At 41.2% G+C, this 25099-nt stretch overlaps 1 protein-coding gene across 1 annotated transcript; it reads right to left on the bottom strand.

Moving 5' to 3' along the window:
- Window positions 1–1853: 1853 nt before the first annotated feature.
- Window positions 1854–23111, bottom strand: usp7 (ubiquitin specific peptidase 7 (herpes virus-associated)). The gene is made up of 24 exons (XM_034090116.2): window positions 22100–23111; window positions 18050–18148; window positions 16708–16906; window positions 16417–16555; window positions 16074–16162; window positions 15865–15973; window positions 13900–14030; window positions 13315–13369; window positions 12199–12279; window positions 11720–11810; window positions 11506–11588; window positions 10293–10402; window positions 9460–9637; window positions 9036–9180; window positions 7335–7465; window positions 4834–4968; window positions 4629–4730; window positions 3754–3859; window positions 3462–3554; window positions 3289–3356; window positions 2967–3067; window positions 2487–2543; window positions 2010–2163; window positions 1854–1859 (listed from the first exon to the last, which is right to left on the bottom strand). Exons 1-24 carry the CDS (start codon window positions 22179–22181, stop codon window positions 1854–1856), a joined length of 2544 nt encoding a protein of 847 aa, XP_033946007.2. The 5' UTR covers window positions 22182–23111.
- Window positions 23112–25099: the final 1988 nt, after the last annotated feature.

The raw sequence follows: 25099 nt of genomic DNA, 5'->3' as shown, positions 1-25099 counted from the left end.
ACGATCTAACCGTAACAAGCCGATACTGGACCAGCAGATCAGCCCTGTGATGCTGAGGGGGCTTAACACACACACACAGACTGTCTGGCTACGTGTGTGTGAGTGTGTGTGTGTGTGTGTGTGTGTGTGTGTGTGTGTGTGTGTGTGTGTGTGTGTGTGTGTGTGTGTGTGTGTGTGTGTGTGTGTGTGTGTGTGTCTCAGGGTTCCCACGCTTGCCGTGAATTTTTTTCCATGCTACCTCCTGATTTTCCAGGTACCATATTAAGTGATGATCTATAGGCCCCTGAAGCTTGTGAAGTGTGACCTGACCATCTTCATGACCCAGCGAATCTCTGCTTCAAATACAGCTTGGCTTGAAAAAAAAGTTTTCCTCCTGGTACCTCTCCAATCCAGTCCTTGTATTGAGAGTCATCTTTCCAATGTGACTTGAATCTGCCGCGTGTCATTGTCACTCACTCCCGTAATGCATCACACATTTGAGATTATGAGTCTTACTAATGAACCTAAAAGGGAAAACATAAGGCTGGTTCCCCTGTGGTTCCTCAGTACAGCAACCCCACTAGTAAGCTTAGCTTAACAGTATAGATGTATAGAATCAGTCTAGGCATGATCAATGATTTTTCAAAAATGTCTCACCCCAAATGTTCCTATTTACTAGTATAATTTTTTTAAGAAAAAAACGAAAAATCACAAAATAGCTAAAAGTAGATATAAGAATGAATGTTACAAAATGTATCAAGACTAGACTATTCATGTCAACTAGTATAGAAGTAATGTCACAGCCTAATGTGAAAATGTATTGGTAGTTAGCTAGCAATGCAAGCTAGCCAACACTAGCTAGTTAGTTAGCAAACTGAATGTTGGCTAGCAAGATTGCACTCCATGTGCTTGCTAACCATCATTAACAAATCCAAATTCAAAACAAACTCAAGTTGCTAGCTAGTTAGCAAGATTGCACTGCTTACTAACTAACGTTGATAAACCCAAGTTTACCACAGTTAAACACAGCTACTTACATTTGAGGATAAACTTGCATAAGAAGTTTCACTGTAGATGTCAAGGCTCCCGTGTTGGCTGGGAAATGCATGTATTTGACCCTTCTATTGAGATCGCGAGTAACGTTATTATTCCTGAAGTCCACCAATCCGAAACTATACTTTTAAAGTCCATATCACCAAGTTGCCTGCATCAAATTCCAACATCCAATATACCATATAGGATGCCAAGAGCATGCTCTACAACATGGGATCATCCATTTCTATCTACAGTAAAAGCTGTTCACATGTAAAGTGTTTTTATAAACTCATCTTAATTCTGTGCTCAATAGTTTCATTTTATTACTATTTTACACCTCATCCAATAACAATTTCCAGGACAACTGTTTCTATTTCCATGTAAGTGTTCACTTTTGCTCAGTTTCCATGACTTCTCCATACCTGGAAAATGAAAAAATGAATTCCATGTTTTCCATGTACCGTGGGAACCCTGACATATGATGCGGGACCGGGATTTGTAGTCTTTCTAGTTGCGTATTTTTCATAGTCTTATATTTCAACAGTTTTACGACAAACTGACTTTTTTGACGTGGGAAAGATTTTTTAAGATTGACAAACATATGTGTAATTCGTGGCACAATTCAAATGGGATCTCTCCCCATTGACTTCAATACATAATCTTTCCGAAATAAGGTCCCATGGGTTGGAAGTAGATGAGCGGGACTTCGCCTCTATAGCCTTTGTACATATTCATACGGCAGCAAATTACTAAAAATAAATAACAGGGCTTTTGACTTGTCAGATAAATATTGGGTTGTATTACTCCATTACTTCAGTGAACGAGGAACGACGATGGATTTAATTCTTTAACAACAAAAACATTTATCAACTCTTATGACACGTGTTTGTTTCGGTCTTTTTTAAATCAACATTAAGCACGTTAAGCTGATACAAACGGTGAAATCACTACCTTTTCACCCCGTCACGTCAAACATTAACTCATAAAGCTCTTACCTGAAAGTAGTTCATGCGGTTGGACAGCGTGACGACAAAGCCCGGGTCGTTGTGGATGGTCTTGTCACAGAAGATGACGTCCACCCGGTGGTAGAGATCCCGGAAGTAGTCCTTGGCCGTCGGCAGCTCGCTGCTGTCGCTCTCTGGGTCGTCCCTGCAAGATGAAAGTAGGAGCATTGATTGATTGGAGATGTAGAACATGCCAGGTTTACAGGAGAGGGTTGGACCAAAGTCAAAAAATGTGACAGGCTGAGAGAAAATTAAAAAGGTATAAAACAATAGCAGGACCAAGACAAACAGACTAGAGTCGACAGTCCTGACAACATTTCTAAACAAGTACTTCCTCCATTTAAAACACGTGAGCAACATAAACACTTTTCTATTGAAAAATATTTTACTTTTTTTTTTTAAACCATGGATGTGTAATTTTTTATTATCATGTGATTGCCTCGTCATTTAATATGTTAGTCTACTTACTTTATGTCTGCCTTTGTGTCTGCACTTTCCCTTTGCTGAACACTGGAAATGTCGCCGCTGTGGGACAAATAAAGGATTTCTGATTCCGCTACGTCTCCGTTTTTTCTATGCATTTTATTACAAATACCAGAGAGAAATAGTTCCTCCATCTCACTGGTAGCATAACAAACAGTACTATAATGAAATCATAGAAGTTCAGGGTAAAGGGATGAAACGCGAGCTCTTTTTACAGTCATTGTTACTTGTCTCAGAAAGCATGATGACGGCAAACCCTTCCTCATGCATTCCGACGCTAGCAGCTGTCAGTTAGCACTTCTAGCAGTTAACAACTCCATACGTTTAAAGTCTACACGTTCACCCTGTTGCAACGTTTTAAAAATAGCAAAATAACTCAGTTGTGAAGCTGTCAAAATATATTGTGATCGAATTAGCTCACACTTTACACCACAAATGTAAAACACACATCAAATAAAGTCTTACTTCTGGAAGACGATGATGTCCCCGTCCATGAGCTCATCCAGGGCCTTGTCCAGAGAGACATCGTAGTCCTGTATCCGCTCTGTTAGGTTGGGCTTTACTTCCTGCGAGACACAAGGCATCATGGGAAACTTAGTTAAAATCTACGGCCTAAGGGTGTTTGGGTTTGGATGTGTAAACGCAAACAAAAAACAGTCTAGTGAGAAAAAGAGATGCTGTATTTGACAGTGTGAACAGCAGAGTGTGTGAGGCAGTTGGTGTTACAATACAAGAGCGACCAAGTGAGAGAAAGATGGAGAAATGTGCCACTAAATAAATATATCACCTCATAGAGGATAAGGCTAGTTTCCTGCTGAAACCCGGCTCTCTCACACATGACTGGTAGAAGGTCTCCTGGAAGAAAAGAGACACACAAATATGATTTAATAAATAAGTTGAAGCCATTTTTAGCTAAATTACTACAGTGAGTTAAGCTTCAAATAGACTTGGACCACTTACTTATTTTGCAGGATATAGGTGTGTAGATATGTCCACAATAATTTAAGCTTCTGGTTTTGGGGTCGTACATCTTCAAGAACAACATGACATCATCTAAAAGGAAAAGAGGCAAGGACATTGTTACAACAAAAGGTGGGAAACATGTCAAAGAGTTACTTTAATGAGTTTTTCAAATTGAAAACTATGCACGCAAAAAGAACTTCAGACGTTCAGACGTCTACTCAAGTCGGTTAGAAACAGTTGCAACTCAATTCTACGGAGCGTCAATGTGTCAGGGACGTGTGGGACTCACGGTCTTTGTCGAACTTGGGTAATGTGGCCCCACTGGCTGCCATCTCTGGATCCACCGTCTCCAGGAATATTGTCCAGGGATTCTCGTTGTCGCTCAAGTCGATCATCTGAAGCGAAACATTGAAAAAAGACATTAAAGAGTGGAACACAGTATTGTATGTTTTCGTACAGTCTTGTATGCACACATGCTCATTTCACAATACACTGAAGTTTCGTAAGCCTGGTCCTTTGAGTAGCATAATTGAGATGTCGCCCCCTCACATTTACATGGATCCTGCTTCCATTGAGTTAAGCTAAACATTGTGAAACTAAAGATGCACCAATCAAAGGTCACTGGTAAACGGCGGCTGTATGTATTCATTTTGCCAGTTTAATTGACCAAGGATGATTTAATGACGTATACACAGTGACATCAGAAACATCCTGCAACATGGTGCCGTTTTGGAGAATATTTAACTCGTTTAATATTTCATGTTTGATTATTAAAAATAAATAATGATAACATTGATACAATAAAAACGCAAAGGTGCATTTTACATTACATTACATGTTCGACGCTTTTATCCAAAGCGACTTACATGCTCAATAATGTGGGCAATCCCCACAGGAGCAATTTGGGGTGAAGTGTCTCAGGGACACAACGACAAGCTGACTGCAGTGGGGTTTGAACCTGTGATCCGAACACCAACGCACAACCCACTGCGCCACACATCTCCAGCCGCATATCTACTTCAAACTATCTTTGTACTGGATGCAAATAAATGATAGTCGTAAGTGGTAGATTAAACAGCAGGAGAAAACAATTCCAAAATGTCCAACGAGTATAACAAATACCTGTACAGGTTACACCCACAAACCGGTCTTCCCAACACTTACCGACTTGCTGCAGTCGGCCTCGTAGTCGAGCATGGCGGGTCGCTTGGTCCCGTTGCTACGCGCCTGCATGGGCCACAGCCTCATCTGGTCCTGTGGGAAACCCTGAGGCAAACGTGTCGTTGAGTTTAATATTACTCGCACGTGGAAAGTGGCAACATCAAGATGACAAAGACGCACAACACCAGTATAGTTTTGAGTCTCTCACCATGGTCTGGGAGAGGGTCTGGACAAACTCCTGCAGTGTGGAGCTCTTCAGGACTTTGAAGACCGTGTACTTCACCTTCTCCTCGTCGTACATGTCGTTGCCCTGATGACCGCAGAACTGGTCCTCTGTTACTATCTGTGCACAGGAAGAAAAAACAACATTAGTGATTGACGGACAGAACCAAAATCTCGTTGGGAAAATGTATCGAATAGGCAGCTAATTTATCCTGTGACAAGTTTGAAAATCAGCTGAGATCTGTTACAAAAAAATGAGGGACCGAGTCTCTTCCTATTGCCTCCAGCAGAAACTGATAAAGAAAAATAAAGTTTTTTGTCCTGACATAAAACTTGGACAAAGAAGGAAAGGCACAGTAGCTGACATCTTTGAACAGGATGAAGCTCTCTTATCTTTAACAAGCAGTTTCCTTCAATCACTGCTTTTTAATATCTAGACTACAATGTGACTTCCACATCTTGCTTCTCTGAGTCGGAGAAAACCACCGTCCACTCTGCAGTACAGAAAGGGGCCGTTTTTAGGAGATTTTTTAATGCATCATAAAATATAAAAAAGCGGTCCTTGTTGTTGTTGTTTCTTTACAGATCGTGAAGCTGGAGTGATGGAGTCCTAATGCACAATCACAATAGACCAAGTCTGACAGTTAAAGCAGCGCACTCATCAGATTCAGCCTTGAGGAATCTTTTCAGAAAAATATCTGACAATACATAAAGATCTTGGACGCATTAGGATATATTTTAAAATTAAAATATATATGTTTATCTAACAGGGAAGCTGTCAATACGCAAAGCCACCCTAAAAATACTGTTAAAAAAAGTATTATATAATTAAAAACAAGAGGCTCACAATAGAAGAGGATATGCCAATAAAAACGTATATGTATATTACATAGCAACTAGGGGTGTAGCGGTACACGTACCGAAATTATTCGGTACGGGCCCTTCGGTTTGGTACACGTGCACGGCATCAGCATCATTGAAGTCTCCGGTTTGGGAACATTTTGGTTTCGCAGTTACGTACAAGGATGACGGACAAAGACAGGTGGACCGAACCAAAGCTGTTTGTCGGCATTGTTCAACTAAATTGGTTACGCGGCTGGCACGACATCAAACTTGCACACTCATTTGAAAAGGCATCACCCGAACGTGAATATCACCGGTACCAAAAGACTGAAGTGCAAACCCAACTCCCGCTAGCATTTAAGCCTCCACCACTCGCAAAAACATCAGACCGAGCCAAAGCTATTACAAACGGCAAATATCCTTATGTTACCATGTTAGCAAAGCGCTACCTGGCTGTATCTGCTACCTCTGTCCCTAGCGAGAGGGTGTTCTCCACAGCAGGAGACATTGCTAGTGCCAGCTGATCTGCCCTTTCGGCAAGCAATGTGGACAAGTTCATCTTTCTTTAAACAACATGAAAATACAATGACAAGCAAGACATAATGTCAAACTGGCTGCTTAGGTACTAGTACAGTACAGTTCAAATACAGATTATTTCAGTTCATCGAAAAACTGCACCTTAATGTTTATTTTATTATATTTTATATTTATTTGAGTGAATATTGATAGTTTAATAATAATGAAAAACCCAAAACTAATAGTTTATGTTTTGTGAGTACTAGTACAGTACAGTTCAAATACAGATTATTTCAGTTCATCGAAATGCTGCACCGTAATATTTATTTTATTATATTTTGTATTTATTTGAGTGAATACATTATTCACAGTTTAAAAATAATTAAAAAAAAATATGTTATGTTTTGTGATAATTTTTTCTGCTGTACCGAAAACGTACCGAACCGAACCGAACCGTGACCTAAAAACCGAGGTACGTACCGAACCGAAATGTTTGTGAACCGTTACACCCCTAATAGCAACAAGATAGCGACAGGTTACATCAGTACAGAAAGACAGAACAGTGTGATGCAATTGATTTAAAGTATAGATGTCTTTAAAATGTGTTCTTTATAAACTGCATAAGGTTTGTTAGCACAGGGTATATGCAGGAAGCCTGAAGTCGAATACCTTTTTTAACACAGAATCACACTACACACCTACGCAATGATTACATTCAGGCAGACTGTAGAATACAACCTCTTTGGACAATTTATATACTTATTGAAAACAAGCTACAAAATGTAACACCTTGGAAAATGCCGTTTAATACTTTTTAATAGCCTTCATTTTTGCTAAATTGATTGATCAACTTTTAATACTTTTTAAGACCCTTGCAGCAGATGTGCACTCTTGCAGACGTAATGTAATGCGCAGCACATCACAGTGTGTTAGAGCAGCGCCTGCAAGGGCCCAATCTGCTGGTCTGGCACCGGCAGATTTACAGCACTGCAGTAACAACGATGTGAGGAAAGCTTCCAAGCTCCGTTCAGTCTGAAACTCTTAAAAGCCGCAGGGATATTCTCTAAACACTTACACTTAGCTGCCTGCACGACAAGTCTGCAAATGACAGCGGCTCTGGTTTCCTACCTGGACCTGCATGTAGAGGTGAGCCTCTTGGCGCTCCTTCCTCTTCTGCGCCTCCACCCTCTTCTCCTCCTGCAGACGCTCCACCAGCTGCTGGGGGATGTCCACGTCGGTCATCGGGAGGAGAACCTCGCCTGGGATAAGAGGAGAGACGCAGGTAAGAATCATAGAGCAGACAGACTGCAGTACTGTAACATGTGTGTTAACGATAGTCATTGAGAGAGAAACCTAAGGCTGCTACTGTGAAGAACTCGGTTATCAAATGACAAAGCGGAAACAGGAATTATATCTTCCGTTAAATATACATAGTGCGGGCTAGGGCAGCACCATTGATCTCAACAGAGCCGGCCAGCTAACCAATCAGAGCAGCCTGGGCTCTGGTTTCAGACAGAGAGTGAAAAGAGGTTCTGCAGCACAGGCAGTATGAGACGAATAAAGAGCTTTTTGAACATTAAAGCATGGAGACATGTCCCAGGAGAGACACTAAATAAAGTTAGGAATGCTGAACATCAGCATAATAGGGCCCGTATAACTCAGAATGTATTTTGAGTAGGGCTGTCAAACGATTAAATTTTTTTTTAATCAGATTAATCACAGCTTAAAAATTAATTAATCATGATTAATCACCATTCGAACTATGTTCAAAATATGCTATTTATGTATATTGTTGTGGGAATGGAAAGATAAATGAAAGAAGGCGGATATATCCATTTAACATACAGTATCTATGTTTATTATAACATTTTTCTGCATGTCAAAATGAAAGACAACCCACACGGGAGAGTACTTCAGGAAAGTCGACAGAGGGGGGAGGGGGGGGGGGGGCCGCGGCTAGTGGAGTACCTCGGGGACCACAGAGTGTGAACGTTGTGATCAGCTGTTTTAGCGCAGTTCTCCAGTGAAGGGGGGGGTCTCCCTCCGCAGCCGGTTGGCGTAGTTTTGGCACAGTTCCGTTGTACAGACCGACGTCTGTGCACACAGAGACCGACTCTGTCGTCCGGTGATCTAACCGCCTTCTGGAAAAGCTTCACAAGTACGTCGGTACGCAAATGCGCTTTGTGACACAAGTGACGGTACGCATTTCAGATTACGCACATAACCTGCGTACCAGTTATGTGCACCCCTGTACCAGAGCCATATTATTACTATTATATGGCTCTGCCCTGTACTACAGCAAGAGTATTCTCCGTCGGGACTTCCTGCAACAACACCACGCCGTTATCAAAGATGTTCTATTGAGGAGACGATCACTACGTGACAAAAGTTTTCAAAACCGTGGCTACTGAAATCAATCTGACTAACTGCTGTCTGTGCAATTTACTCCGCGCGAGTTGGCAGACTTTATTTTGCTTACTTTAACAATTTTTCATGGTGGGGCTAAGCCATTTCTTGGTATGGGTGTAGCCTACCCCAGCCATACCCTGGCGCTGCCACTGGTGGCACGTATGGGGCGGGCCATTCTGCACATGCGTTAAATATTTTAACGCAATTAATTCAAAAAATTAATTACCGCCGTTAACGCGATAATTTTGACAGCACTAATTTTGACACATGTGCCCATAGCAAAACTTTATATAAAGATAGAATTGGGGCGAATTGGGCAGCCCTAGTGTCTGCAGATGAGGAGAATGATTATGAGCGAGTCATTTCACAGCAGTCTTTGTTATACATTAGCATGACGTGCAGAAGGAGTATGTGACTTACTGAGCTTGGACTCGCGGATGTACACCAACATGTAAGCGTTGGTGCAGTGGCGCACTGAGAGGTCGTCATCGTGTCCACCGTAGTTGTGCTCTATGGCCTCCTCCTTGGTGCACCGCGACACCACGTCGTCATCAAACTTACACCACTGAGAGAGAAAAAAGGTTTGGTCAAATGTTGACAAATGTTACATTTCTATTTAACGTTTGCGGTTTATTTCTTATCCTTATTTTAACTTTTACCTTCAGAAAGGTTTACATACTAACTCGGAAGTACAACAAATATATATTTAGGCTAATTATTTGTGGTTGAAAGTCAGCCCCAGAGTAAAGCATGTAGTTGTGATAACAATGGTATTTTAAGTGCAGGAAGCCGCACCCTGCCCACACCATTTTTGGTGTATAAAAAAAAAAACCCATGTACTTACTATTGGTTCCTTGACACTGACTTTGCTGTCTCCTTTCGGGTTAAGGTAGACGACGTAGTGACCGCCGTGGTTGTCGCCGCTGTGCACCAGCACGGCGTGCAGGATGTAGTTGGCCGGGTCCTTTGAGTCGGTCTTCTGGAGGAACTCATCCAGCGGTAACTGCTCAGGAAACTCAAATCTAAGAGTTTAGATGAGAAAGGAGAAGCAAAGAGGAGAGGGGAAATGTGAGAAGATGAAACAGGCAGGGAGGGAGATATTGAAGAAGAAAGGAAGGGATAGGCAGGAGAATATAGACAAGAAAAGAATGAATGCGTGTGCGCGTCTGTACATATACATAGCCCTCGGGCCCAGGTGCTGGTGGCGGCTTCACAAGGATGACTCAGAGCTCGTCGAGACGCTTGAGAGGAAAATTAGCTATTCTGGATGGCTGCATGCGTGTGTGTGTGTGTGTGTGTGTGTGTGTGTGTGTGTGTGTGTGTGTGTGCGAGTGTGTGCTGAAAGTGTCACATTGTCGCGGTGGATTATTAAAACACCATTAGCTCCCACAAAGCTTTACACAAAATGATACGCCTGCAGCAAAACCTCTCAATGACTGATTCTCACTTGTTTTAGGGCAGGAGGTCAGAGAATGTTGTTAAGAGAGTGGGGGCTCAAGTGCCATTTCTGGAAATAGAGTGCCCCTTTAACCCGTGTTATTATAAAGTGTCTCTAAACTTATGTCTAACGATCCGCCGCCGACGCATTATGCCTGATCGAGGCAGTGTATGCGGCTGTAAGGTCATATATAAACAAGCATAAGAGAATGTGTAATAACGGCGTTGTGTTTCTCCTACCTGTCGTTAATCTTGATGTTTTGGTCCGTCTGTGGGTCATACATGAACCTCATCAGCTGCAGGTGGAGGATCGGAGGGAAGGTGAGGAACTTCACTCCCTTCTCTGCTTCCTGGAGTACCAAAAAGAGAAAAACAGGTCAGAACCTTACATTGACATTCTCTAACCCTTTACGTTTGAAGTCACTTATTTGAACCAAGACGTTACATTTATATTGGCCTTGTAAAAATCCTCAGGATCCTGCTTTATCAAATAATGAAAACTTTGACAAAGATTTGGGTTTTAAATTAGCTTGAATTCCGATATGGTAAGAATAAATCAAATGAATATCATAAACTTGACACATAAATGTAGGGGTGGGTACCGAGCCCCGGGGCTGAATTATTAAAGACCGTGGTATCGTTACGCTCCGACGTTATCGGTCTTTTTATCGGTACTGGAGACATCTAAAAAATATATGTCATATCTTATGCTACACAAACATTGTATTGCATTATTTAGTGTCGCCAACTCCGTTTCTAATACGCAAAAAGCGTCTATGATTATTTTTAGTATTTTCGATCTTTCCAATCCAGACGAGAGATCTCTCTCCCCAGACTGTGTGCGGGGGGGCGGAGCAGTTACACACACGCAGCTGCTACCTGCAGCAACACACACACAGAGGAGATGGCAGAGAGAACGCGCTCCGAGGTGTGTTTAACTTTACCTGTCTCGATGTGGACAATGCTTGTTACCAAAAGTGCGGTAGTCCATAAGAGTTTAGCATGTAAGGGCGGTAACACGAGCAATTTGTCAAATTTAGCGGAGAAATGCACCGTTCGACTGTCTTTCTAGGAGCTCTGTAGCCCCATCCACGAGTAACGTTTCCACGTCAGGTGTTATGTATGCTAGCAGCAACACACGGAGTTAACTCCATTATATAAACATGGGATAATGATTAGAGGTAACGGAGTTATTTATTTTGTTAAAGTTTCAGCTATTCTGTTTACAATTCTGTCATCAGATTATTTTATACGATTTGTTAAAACATTGTTGTTTCTTTTGATGTGAAATATTATGTATTTAATTTAAATAAAAAGCAATGTTAGTTTTGTTCACAATTTATTTAGTTAAGTTTACCTTTCTCCAAAAGAACCGATAAAAGACCGGATCGATAACCTTAACGATACCCATCCCTACATAAATTGTTCTGATCCCGTCAAAGTGAAGACTCACCTGCAGGCCATGCTCTCCTGCGTCGTATTTGTTGTCTCCATCTAACTGTTCAGTTGCAACATAATCTTTGAATGACTCGAAGACTGGAAATAAGAACAACACAAAGATGAGATCAAGAAAATAAACATATTAGAAAACCACAAGTCAGGTGGATCAGGTGCGGCACGTCTTTTCCTATGTTTTAGAAAAGCCATGAAGTTGTGTTGATACTTACTGTTCTTCTTTCCTTTAATGCTGAGCTGGATGTCATAGTAGTCCTCTATCCGCTCTGACCGGTAGTCCACATGCTTACACTGGATATATGACTAGAGGGGAACACACACCGAGTCAGATTGTATGATACACAGCAAAACCCTTTACCTAATTCTACTCGTAAACTGGCCTTGTTACAGGACACATCCTATGCAAAGCTAAACTACTTTTCTTCAAAAATAAATCTAAATAAGTGTATACATCATACATGTTGAGCTACATTTCTACTATGGCATCTTAGCACCACTTAAAGTAGAGAATGGTAAGAATTTCCAAGTTTAAAGTATTGAATTTACAGGTTTGAGTCTGACCTACAATGGCATCGTCGTGCATTACTGTGTTCTCTTAATTCAACAATACAAACCACATAACGCTCACTAAAAAGATATTTGTCTTTTTAAAATTGTATCGTCTGATAAGAGAAAAAGACAGAGAACATACCACCATCTTTCCTCTGAAGAGCTTAGGGATTGTTCCCTCAACACAAGTGCCTTTCATTTTGTTCTCCACATTGTCCAGGAGCTGAAACACAGTGAGTCAGGAATAAATCAGCATGCCGACTAGTGCTGCGTACCGGTACGCCGAACCGGTACTGGACTTGTAAAAAGTTTCGGTTCAAGTCCGGTTAAAACCGGAACGTCAGGAACCGGTACTTGGACTCGCAAAAAAACTAGCACTTACGTATATTCTGGTGTCTGTGGTTATTTAAACATTCCCTGATAAACGTTATTCAGCGTCTATAAATGAGTGCTAATCCCAGTGTGCTCAGTGTACAACATCACATGTCATTTCACCTTCGATTTACGGTTTGAAAACGTAGAATTTCGCCACATGCTAATGCTAACCGGAAGTGAAGAATTTTCAGAATAAAAGTTTTAAGTTAATAGTGTGAACTTTCGGTTTTTACAGAATAAAAGTGATTTAAATTAGTGTTTTTAATTCAAAATTACGCCATATCAACATTGATTTTAATTTCTAACAGTATGTATTGTAGAGTTGTAGAAAATACATGGTGCACAGACAGTACAGTACACTCCGACTGTACAGTCACTAGAGTGTAGCCTATACTGTATATTAGGTGTGTAACAGTGTGATGCGTATAGTCTACTCTACACTCTACCTTTCAGCAACGTTTTAGGAATTTAGGCTCAGTCAGCTCAGGGACTGTTTGGTTACTTTAGTTTGGTAAATGAAATAAATGTTTGAACTTTGTAGTAGTTCACTAGTTGCTGTCATAAGTCATTTGTAGACTAAGTGGCACATTTGTACTTTGTAGAGAAATGTAGACACAAGTTGGAAGGGAGCACAATAAACCTGATGAGTTTGAATTTGAGTTGATTATGAGTTAATTTTCAATTGATAATTAGCTCACAATAAGTTCACTTTAGTTACTCACACAACTTGACACAAGCCATGGGTTCAGGTCCGGACTTATAAGTCCGGACCTGAACCTGAACCTCTGGACTTGAGTCCGGACCTGAACCTGAGTCCAGGTACGCAGCACTAATGCCGACATGTACCGAACCACATTCTTCAAGAGAGTATGTAAGAACTCACCACTCTGCACAGCTCCTGAACATCATGCTGCATGAAGCTATCTAGTGTCTCCCATCTTCAGAGAGGAAAAAGAAAAGGTCCGTTAGATAAAATACGGAGGATTAGGCACTCAAGCCTCTGTAGTGCCGGAATGAGTCCTCAACAAGCTAATTAGTTAGTATTTTAGCACTTACGGGTTCCCTCACCTCAGTCAATGACAGTTGCTAACCATCAATTAAATGAGACTACAAAACTCCATCACGTGCAACATTAGCCACCTTTAGCTTAGCGGTGGAGAAGTGAAGTCTGCAACCATGACGTTGTTTGTTTATAGCCTAATATTTGCCTTTTACTTCCAGGCGATTGCATTTACACTTCAAACATTGTGTTGTTTTCATCTGGAGATTATCCTGCCTTTAAGTATCATAAACATGTGTTTTCCACAGATCTTATCGTCTGCAATATTTCAACATTAAATGAAAAAATCCCATTGGCTTTGGGTGAGGGAGTCCTTGTGATGCCAACATCCGGTTTGGCCTACGGAAATACAAAATGTCAGCACCATGCAAAGAACAGCCAGACTTCTGTAAAGAAAGGTTACACTACCCGAAGGACTTGGTGAGTTTCTTGGTGCCGACGGGTTTGTCACTGTGTTGCAGCTCGTAGAAAACCCTCTGCAGAGCCAGGGGAACGCTCTTGGACGAGTCATCTCCCTCTGTAGGCATCATGTACACCGCCTGGGGGAGAGAGTCAGGGCCATTTCATACATCAATACTCTAAGATGGAGGTTGAAAAAAATAAATAATCATGGCCTATCAAATCCTGCCTGAAGCCGATAGTGACATGGTTAAACTGTACACCCCAGCACGTGCACTTCGCTCTGCATCAGCCAAACAGCTCGCTGCACCCGCACTGCGAGGGGGACCCAAGTTCCCATCAGCAAAAACACGTGGGTTTGCTATCCTGGCTCCAAAATGGTGGAATGAGCTCCCCATTGACATCAGGACAGCAGATAGCTTACACACCTTCCGGCGCAGACTGAAAACTCATCTCTTTCGACTCCACCTCGAGCGATATAATTACTAACAAAGAACTGCTAACAGAGCACTTATATACTAATAAAGGACTGGCTTATCTAAAGCCCGTTGAGTAGCACTTGAAATGTTTTGGCTCTATGAAACCTGATGTACTTTTATGATTCCGTTTTCTTCAAGGTCGTATCTTCTTGGTCGAACGCACTTATTGTAAGTCGCTTTGGATAAAAGCGTCAGCTAAATGTAATGTAGAGTGTAATTTAAAATGTTGCGTGAACTCGTCCTCCAACAGCAGCAGGAATTTTGAGGAATTTCTGATAAACAACCTGATTTTGTTTAGTTATCACTTTATCCATAAAACATTTGGAAAATCACTTCAGTACATATGTACAAAACACCCAGAAACATTTTTCAATATTTTGTTTATGTTGCTTGAACATTCTTTGTTAAGGCAATCATTTATTGTTTGAAGTATTATTTCCGTTTGATGTAAGCCGTCTAACTTATTTGTAATAATGTATCCACGTCGAGCCTTAGGTTTGTAACTGAATCGTTCAATTAAGAAAAAAAGCTCTAGCTGGAAAAAGACTGTTGAATTAAAGGTTAAATCACCTGCCAAGTATTTTTGAAACACTTTCCCAAATGGCTTCCAATGGTTTGGTGAAACAAACCACCCGAGTCAGGTTAGTAATGCTCCATCACATGTTCTATTATGGCGCGTTTCCACTGCAGCGGGTAGCTCGCTTTAAGCGTGCCGAGCCCGTTTTTGGTTGCGTTTCCACTTGGCCTAGTTTTGGCCCGGGGCTACTTTTTCACCTTTTTTCTGGCCCGACTAAATCGTGGTTCTAGGGCCAGGAACAACCAGGCTGAGTCGGGCTGAGTATGCTAAACTAGAGAGAGAATCGCTGGCAAGGGGGCTACAACTACAACAAGATGAACATATTTGACTGCGATTTAATTATAATATACGTTTCAAAATGATGCCGAAGTAACAACATATTGATACCGGTTAGTAAAAACCATGAATTAATGCTTTGATATCATGCAAGTTTAGTTCTTTCACTCGTAGCTCGGGCTGCTAGAGATGGGAGCGCGTTGATACGACCTTCCTAGCCGGAGATATGGCCGCATTTTATATAAACTTTCGTTGGGTCGATTAAAGTCAAATATCGCAAATCGAATCGCAATATCTGTCAGAAAGATCGCAATTAGATTATTTCCCCAAATCGTGCGAACCTAAACAGTTGTAAAGGAGCATTAATAACCAATTACTCATAGTAACAGGAAAGGCAGCAACACATAAAAGAAGCATACAATACATATGCAAGCTGTGAATTTAAATAAACATAACAATATTTAGGTAACTGCCATCAATATTTGTCACAATGTGGATAAAAGGTAGACAAACACTGAGCGAAGGCATTGGTTGGCATATTTACACAAGAAAAATCTTTATCTGCTAACCAAACCAACATATGAAATACAATATGTAGCTCATATAAAAAGAGACACACAGATGAAAATAATAAACCCATACCCGTCGTAGCTGGTTGGTGAAGAAGAGCGTCTGTAGCAGGCTGTTCATGTAGCAGGTCGCTCCCTGGTTCTTCAGTCCAACATAGCCTGTGTGTTTCTTTGAGTCCCATCTGTAACAGAGAGGAATGGATGTTATTAGTATAATCCTACACATAGGTATCTGGGAGTATTGTAGGACAGTCAACACAGCGAGAATTGAGTGCTACGTACGCCACTCCGTGTGGGGCATCTGCCTGGACATAGACTTCAAATGTGACTTTGTCCTCATCAACGAAGCCCCTCTCTGGATCAGTCACATCCTGAAACAACACCAACAAAACAGTTAAGATCAATAGGAGTGGGTGGAAGTAGAAGCACTGACTTGCATGTTTAGCTTTATTTATAATTAAGAAGTCCTAATAACAAAGTTTCTTCTATACACTCAATCCAAAAAAAGTATATATGTTTAATACACAGCTAAGATGAATACTTCTATAAGTTCTGATTGAGGTTGTGAAAAACACATGTGTTTATTAATATTAGTCTTTGATGCATTCATCTTTCTTCTACTTACACTCCAGGACATGAAGTTGGAGAAGCCCCAGTCATTCTCCTTGTGGAAGAACAGGTGACTGATCCTGCGACTGAAAGACTTCTCGTCGTCTTTGTAGTTGATGATTTTCAGCATGGCCTGAGCGTGGCACGACCATGACCTGTAAAAACGCAGGAACATTTTAAGGATGTCTGTGCTATTCAAACAAGTGCCATTTAGTGTCTATGTAAGAACCTGAAAAGGTTTTAGGTGTGTGTGCATGCGGGCCTTTGCCATGTTCCCCACAATCCCTGGTGCGACCAAGACACTTACGTGGAATCTGACTCTGCGTTGCACTGCAGGAAGAAGCCCACGCTCTTCTGGTGTGGCCGGTCGGGGTAGAAGCGCGGCATCACCATGATCTTCCACGGCAGGTTCCGGACGAAGCAGGACGGGCTGAGCACAGACTCACTCAGGCGGCTGAAGCGCTCCACCACGAAGCGGAAAGTCGCCTCTGACCGCCAACTGGTGTCTGTGGGAAGATGGAGGGAGACGGGGGGGGGGAAGGGGCGGCGTAGGTTAGGTGGTGAACGGGATTTTTTTTTTTTTATACATTTTTTTATTATTATTTAATGTTACAAAACAAAAATGACCATGTTCACGTCTTAAAGTCATCCTGAGGACTTAGTTTTGGTTTAAAATTACACAACATCATGTATGTGTTGCTTTCTTTGGGCTTGTTTTCATAGACCTGGTTGCTTATTTCTCTGAAATCTGGCAACAGAGTGGGCAGGGCGCAGTGTATAATAGTAGCAGTAAGCTAACGAGAGGCTACGTTCAGCTGGTGACTCGGGAGTCGGGACAGAGAAAATGTCAGGAGTTTGGAAGTATTAGAAAATTGAAAGCGAAGGCAGTGTAACAGCCAGATGCAATGTTTGCAAGGCAGAGGTTCCGCGTGGTGGAAAGAACAGAGCTACGTTCAACACGACCAATCTAATACGCTACCTGAGAAACAAACACCAACAACAACACGGCGAGTACACAGCGGCCACTCAGGTAACGGCACTGAAACAACCAACACTTTCAGAGACTTTTAAAAAGGAAAGAGAAACTGCCCCAGAACAGTGAAAAGGCCAAAGAATAACAGCCAAGATAGCTGAATTCATCGCGTTGGATGACCAGCCGTTATCTGTTACCTTTTTCTTCTCTTAATGCATTGCATAAAGATCGGATCGGGAAAAATCGGTATCGGCAGATTGTCAAAATCAAATGATCGGAATCGGATCGGGAGCAAAAAAAGGTGATCGGGATATCCCTAGTTAAGGATGCAACGTAATGTGAGAATATGGGTAAGTCAAAGGATAGTATTTAACCTATTTAACCTGGATCATTACTTAAAACGATTAAACTTACCGCACTGGCTTTAAAACAAGCAAAATGGTAAACGGACTGCATATATATATATATATATATAGAGCACTTTTTCAGTCTATGCAAATCCTTAAAGGGCGTTAACATATACAAATCAGCATTCACCCATTCACAGAGGCAGAGGATTCCATACAAGGAGTCATTTGGGTTAAGTATTTTGCTACCATCTACCTCCTGATACACAGCCGCCCATTAAAAAGTATTTGTTATTGTGTTTGTTAGTGTAAATGCAAATCATCCTCACCATCTTCCATGTCTTCCTCTGTGTGTCCATCTGCCATGGCAACGTTACCATTGATCACCGGGTTGGCCGGGATTCTTGGAGGGTCGTCTGTGTCTCCAGCTGTGAAAGAGAGGGACAGTATGATAAGACTGTATGGTTGTAGCCTAGATAAGATGGAACCTAACTATGTAACTTCAGCAGTTCAGAAACGAGGGGTCAAAATGGTAAGATCATCCGACAAAGATTCTTTGGGCAATTGGGCAACAAGACCTAAAGAAGTCAGATGTGGCTTTGTCAGATTCGTATTCATCCAAGTTACACATTGAAATCAAGAAACAGCGATAGCCATTTCAAACCACAGAATATGCTGTGATTAAAATAGAACACCTGCTGTACCATTTTAATTCTAGAAAATGTGGTGAAAAAAAAATCAGAGTAAGCATACTTTTTAAAATGTTTAAATATTTTAGCTAATGGAGTGTTATCAGGTTGTGGAAATTATGGGAACCATTTAGGAGGGATTTTGCAAGGTGTCTGTGCACCCTTTTAAAATGGGAAATCTGATAATTTGCGCTGCAATCTAAAGGGATAAAAACAGCTTGTACCAACTTTGAATGGCTTTTGAATTACAACTACTATCCCCATCTTTATCCCCACTGAAAGTGATCCTTCTTTCCTCTTTTATACATTTCACTGGGAAAACTCCACTGAGCCAACATGACAAGTCTTCATTCCCAGTCTGTGAATCAGAGAGAGAGAACGTGTGTGACAGACCATGCGACATTACAGTAGGCTGGGTAATTATGGACACATTGCAGGAGTAGGCTGCAAGTCATCGCTCAAACAAAAACACACGCGCACACAGAGGACAACAGTTATCCCAGCTGAATAAGGAGCCTCTTCCATCAAAACACACTGATGAAAGGGAGAGAGTAAGGAGGGAGTGAAATCTGCCTGTATCCTGTTATGATGGCAGTGATGCAACAGGAGTCAGCATTGATATGAGCACTCAGGCATATGTCTCCAAATGTGTTGATGTATCAGTCCGTCTCTTACACCGGATTTAATGTGATCCTCGTCTTCCTCCCAGCTGAGAGACGCAATGGTGTCAGTCGTGTGCGTCTTCGGGTAACGTTACTGACCAAGTCCTCCAGGGAAACTGACCTCATTTGCACAAGTGGATTACACCCAGCTAATGTGGCTTGTCAGTCAACTCTACGACAATTTCTTGTCCCGCCTTCAGAGGAGTACATCCTAATGGACCAGTCACTAAAATCTGCACAAGCTAGACCAATAATTTCATATTGGATGAAAACACCCCTAAGGCCTACAGTCATTCAAACCAACGTGCAAGGGGGAAATCAGAAGCATCTCAACCCAGTGATTTAATATTTATAAATGTATATCTCCAAGAAGCATAACAGTAATTGAACAGTGTATGCCGCGGTAGCACAACAACAGTAAAGGCTAATAAAAAAAGCACAAACACATATTTTAATTTCACGTGGGGAGGGCCAACTAAATATTATAATTCTGCAAATAAAAGTCGTCACCAAGACAAACTGCTGGGGAAATAGAAAACTATCCCCAGATGTTTGTTTAACCTACAACAACAAGGTTATAACAGCACAGCAGATCCTAAGACTCTTTCTTGGCACTTGATGCATCGGACCACACCAAGTGGTTTTTCTCTGTTGTCTTAATGTCTGCCAATGCATTACATAACACCCCTAAAACAATATCATGAAGTACCATTATATCGCTAAATTAAAATTGGACTTTTAAGGTTATTTATTAGAATCTTAATCATGTGCTATTAGATCAATTGTTATTTTTGTTTTCCAATAACTGAACACAGGATTGAAGAGCCACAACACTTTTTTAAATAACATATCACCAGAGATTGTTTGTGGCAGCAACAGCCTAGCATGAGTAAGATTGCAGTGGCAAAACGGATAAAATGACTGAGATATGCAGAGAATATGATGGATTAACCCCAGTGCAACTGTATAAACAGAAATAGTGGTATGTTTATCTATAGGCAGCCGGGAAAAAAGTGAGGAGTTTATTTTGTCAACTTATTTTCACTGTCCTTGTAAGGCTGCAGTGCACTTGGAATTAATCCAACAGGGGTGAACCAGCAACTAAGGGGTGAGTGCACCTGCTACTAGTAAGAAACGTATAAAAATGACTAATTCAAAATGTAAAAAGCACAGGACAGTGTGTACTTGATAAATTCTGTAAATAAATAAGATAAGATATTTACAGAGTAACCTAATAACAAGCAACAATGTGGTTTACAAACCGATCACAAAATCACTAGGACCAAATGACGCAGTGATGCTGAAGTCTCCCTCAAGCCTCTACTCAGTCCAAAGTTGACATTAATAAAAAAGAATACTTTGTAAAATGTGATGGTGCGGGTGTTCTGTGTGTCTAAAGTGCCTACAAAACGCTAACATCGGTGGCCCTGGCTACAAAGCTGTATAACAAAAACACAGATCATTAAAGATGGCGAGCTCCATGCCGTTTGGTCGTCCATACAATGAAGCAGCAAATCCCCGCGCGGGCCTGGCTTACCGCAGCGGCGACTACCGTTACTTGCCAGCACTGCCACCCGCTTCACATAATGCACTGTCAAACGTCAACATATCATTTAACAAACTCCAAAACCACCACATAATTTAAAGTAAGTCTTACAGATTGTCATATGCCCTACTGGCAAGGCTAAACTTGTTATACCACGCAGTCAATTTAGCAAATCACGATCGACGTATCTGCGTTAGCGTTAGCCACTTAGCTACCTAGCAAACACTAGCCTCATATTAATCTGCAGGCCATTATTAGCCGACATTAGCTGGATTCACAATACCCGCAGCGAGATATAATTAATACTAGCGAAAATGTATGACACAGAGTGCGTTTTCTATATCATTCAACAGCCAATAGAGACAACAGGAACATCTAGATTACGTGAGGCAAATATGCAAGGCCTAACAACCAAATCGAACATTGCAAAATACAAGCCACCATTTTGGATCGCCACACACCCCCTCCGTGAGTGTTAGCCGATCAGCTAACTAGCATGCTAGCCAGCAAATGACAGTAAATAAATGGGGGTTGGAGCTAATTGGCTATCTTAAAATTAGCTGTCTCGCTAGCAATGTACATTCCCTCTTGCCAGTTTAATGAAAACATTGAGCAATAAAACAAATACGCGTCGATGTCCGTATTTCGCATATGGTCAAAACATATAAGCCAGACAAATGTACTGAAATAGCATTTTAAGAATCACACTGAAATAATAATGTACACAGTATGCGCTTTCGTTTGTTTGCAGGCCCGCATTTAACGCCATCAGACACGATGCTAACACACTGTCATTTAGAAAAGATGCATTAACGTTTCACGCATAACGGTTATTAACGGGCTATGTTTTAAGTAATATGTTAGCATAGAAAATAACATTCTGTTCACGTAGTAAACAACGTAGATGAAAAACGCAGGTACCGATATCTGTCCAAATCAACCACAATACGTAAAAGTAGCAAGATTGAATTTACCTAGCGATGGTTCCGGTTTAATTGCGGTGTTTACAAATATTAAACGTTAAGTTATCAACAATCAACGGGCCTGGAGTTCTGTGACTGCATGTTGATTCTTAAACTGCGATGATTTGGCAAACGGCATCGGAGAGAACTTGTCACAGCGACCGATCGTGAACAAAACAATTCGCACAGATGCAAATTGATTTGTTACTGTACGTTATGTTTAACAGTGTTTTTTAACAGCTAATGGTGGGTTATTGACCAGCATGTGAATATTGCAAGAATACGGAGAGGAAAAACAAGCCCCCTTAGCTTATAACGCAAAATGAGGTCAACTCCACACAAGTATGCTGCAACGGACGCACAATCAGCAAAAAATGCAGCTGGCTAGCTAGCATCGGGCCTTCGTGTTTACTGTAAAGTTTAACTCTGCGTTCACAATTTCAACTTCATGCATTTCTCGTGCAACAGTTACATTAATGGTTTAAAGTGTTCGTTCACCCTTCTATGGACCATAACTCACCTTCCATCTCCATGTCCTCCGGTTCGCTGAGCTGCTGCTCGCCTGCTTTCTGTTGCTGCGTGTGGTGATGGTGGTGGTTCATGTTGGCAGCTGTTGTTGTTGTGGTGATGCGGGGCTCCCTGCTATCTCTGTTACCCTCGACCTTGTCTAGGGTCGGCTCTGGGGGGAACCGGGTTCTGGACTGCTGGTGAGGGGTGGTAGGATGCGGAGGTGGGGTGGACAGGTCGAGCCTTGGCGGCCGGGCCTGCTCTGTCGCGACCTCGGCCTTGTCCGCTGTCAGCGCCGGGGAGTGAGGAGGGGAGGTCGGCGGGGGAGCGGGTAGAGAAACGCGGACGTATTTGCTCGCTATTCGCCCAATCTCGGCGCCTTTGGTGGGTGCTAGTCGCTGTGGGTTGACGGGGATTGATGGGCCGGGGCTCCGAGGAGGGGAGGCCCGTTAAATTATCTAAATCAATCCGGCTTTACCCCGGGAAATGTGGGGACAACGCACAGCACGACCTGCACCGTGAGGAACAAATGCCCTGTTTATTGCTAAGCTACCTGACACTAGGCAGCCAACTGGTGATATAGGTACAACAACAATGAAAACAACGGTTCATTTGCTATTAACACACATTCAACAACTTTATCTGCGATATCCCCAATCCCTGTGCTCCTCAGATTGTCCCTCGTCTGGGGAAGAGCGGAGGAAAGAGCTATCCATTCAAACCAGTTTCCAATACTAGTGTTGATTTGGAAGTTCGCGAAGACGAGAGTTACCCGCACGGCCCGACATAAACCAAATCCACGCAAACCGCCCCTTAACCTAACACAATGCACACAAAAACACGGCACCTGGTTGCATTTCTATGCTAACCCTCTTGTTTCTTGTGAGGAATGTGCCCGGTCATACAACGTTAACCTGAGTGGCTCTCTTCTAAACCGCTCCTCCCGTGGTTTGTGATGTGTTGAGTCTGAGGTAAATCTCAAAATGGCGGTCGCGCTCTTCTCTGTAATGTCACATCCGCATGGATATCCAGATCCAAACACCATGGCCCATCCCCGGCCAGGTTCACATCCATGTTATAAATGGACGGGATCTGGTACAGGGGAATAACATATTAGTGCAACAACAACCATTTAAAATTAAATGAAGTAATAAGAATGACAATTCAGGGCCTAGCATATTTATGACTTGCACTGGAGCCCAAATCAGTGATTTACAATGGCTTGAACAGAAAGCAATATTTCAATAATATAAGTAATTAAGTGTAGGCTACTCAATTAATTTCCTATCGTACTAATTCTTCCACAAAAATACTTTAACATAGTTAAACAAAAATAACATTAAGATTTGTTTTAACTTTAAAACATTTGTTATGAAACGGTGTTGAATAAATAGTTATTCCTGCACATTTTATATTGACATTTGTGTAATGAAGAACAACATTCCTACCGAACTGGAGCATGTATTGCCTATTAAACTAACTAATAAAAACCACACTTTATCAATTAACAGGAGACTTATCGAAGAAAATTATTGTTTTTACTTCAATGCATTATTTGTATGTTAATGGCTATGGTTAATGGTATAGCATTTCAATTAGCAACTTTCCACTCCACTGCATTCAGTGTATGGTAGCCCATTGCTGCTTTGTGGCGTCTATACATTTTGTAACCTCGTTTATTTTTGATGTACTTTTATTGTACATTTATTTCATTTACATTTTTATTTCCTCCTAAACCTGATTCGTGATTCTCAAGGTTGCATTAAAGCAAGGTTACATTATCATTGTAAGTTTTTAATTTAGATCAGGGATGTATGAAATCAACAAGAAATACCCTGAAATAAATCTCATAAATAACCATTTTCACTTATTTTCATAGGGCCAAGTTTGATTTGAGCTGAATAGCACACACACACACACACACACACACACACACACACACACACACACACACACACACACACACACACACACACACACACACACACACACACACACACACACACACACACACACACACACACACACACACACACACACACACACTCATAAATAACCATTTCCACTTATTTTCATAGGGCCAAGTTGGATTTCAGCTGAATAGCACACGCACACGCACACACGCACACACACACACACACACACACACACACACACACACACACACACACACACACACAACAAAAGTATACCGCAATATAAGTTATTACAACGGTTAAACAATTAAGCCAATTAAGTGAAATCAAAGATAAAAAAACATGTTTAATCAAAGATGAAAAAACATATTTAAAAAAGGCTTACAATAATGTCACTTTTCTAACTTGTAACCGTGCAAACGTGTATATCATTGGGTGTGACCATTTTGGAGGAAAACCTGCCTATCATGAAATATCACATAAGCAAGGCAGTGTTCATCTTCATTGCTGTAACCAGAAGGTGCTTTGCTGTAATAGACATGCATTCTCATATTTGAGTAAATTGCACCATACAGTGGTTAAAAATAATATTACACCAGGTCATAATACCCGTCGCAGTTAGGCTTTTTATGATCACTGACTTCCTCTCGTTTATGTAATTTCCTTTTTATTTGTTAAATTGGTGTGTATAACATTTTAATTATTTTCCTTATAATTTTTTTCTCCATTTGAGCAGGTCAAAAATGTTTTTGTAGGTAAATTATCATGAGTCATATATGGACTTGTAGAGGGTGACACCTTATTTATACAGTTATATATATACACTATAATTTATAGTGTATATATATATAACTGTATAAATAAGGTGGCACCCCTAATATTAGAGGCCTTCAATTAGCTGTTGTCGGAAAAAGTTTATATGGTTAATATAATGTATGTCCTTTCCCAGCTTGTGTGTTCAGAATTAGTTATAAAGTGAAAGAAAATACTCTAAGAGAAGGATAAAATAATACAGTTGATAAAAAACAGTATTTATAAAGCACTGTTCAAAACAAATTATCATATATATTGTTTTTATTCAAACAGTGCAGATTTTT

Source organism: Pseudochaenichthys georgianus, chromosome 8 (assembly GCF_902827115.2).
Source record: "Pseudochaenichthys georgianus chromosome 8, fPseGeo1.2, whole genome shotgun sequence".
Classification (NCBI taxonomy): Eukaryota; Metazoa; Chordata; class Actinopteri; order Perciformes; family Channichthyidae; genus Pseudochaenichthys; species Pseudochaenichthys georgianus.
This window is presented reverse-complemented; position numbering and strand designations above follow the sequence as displayed.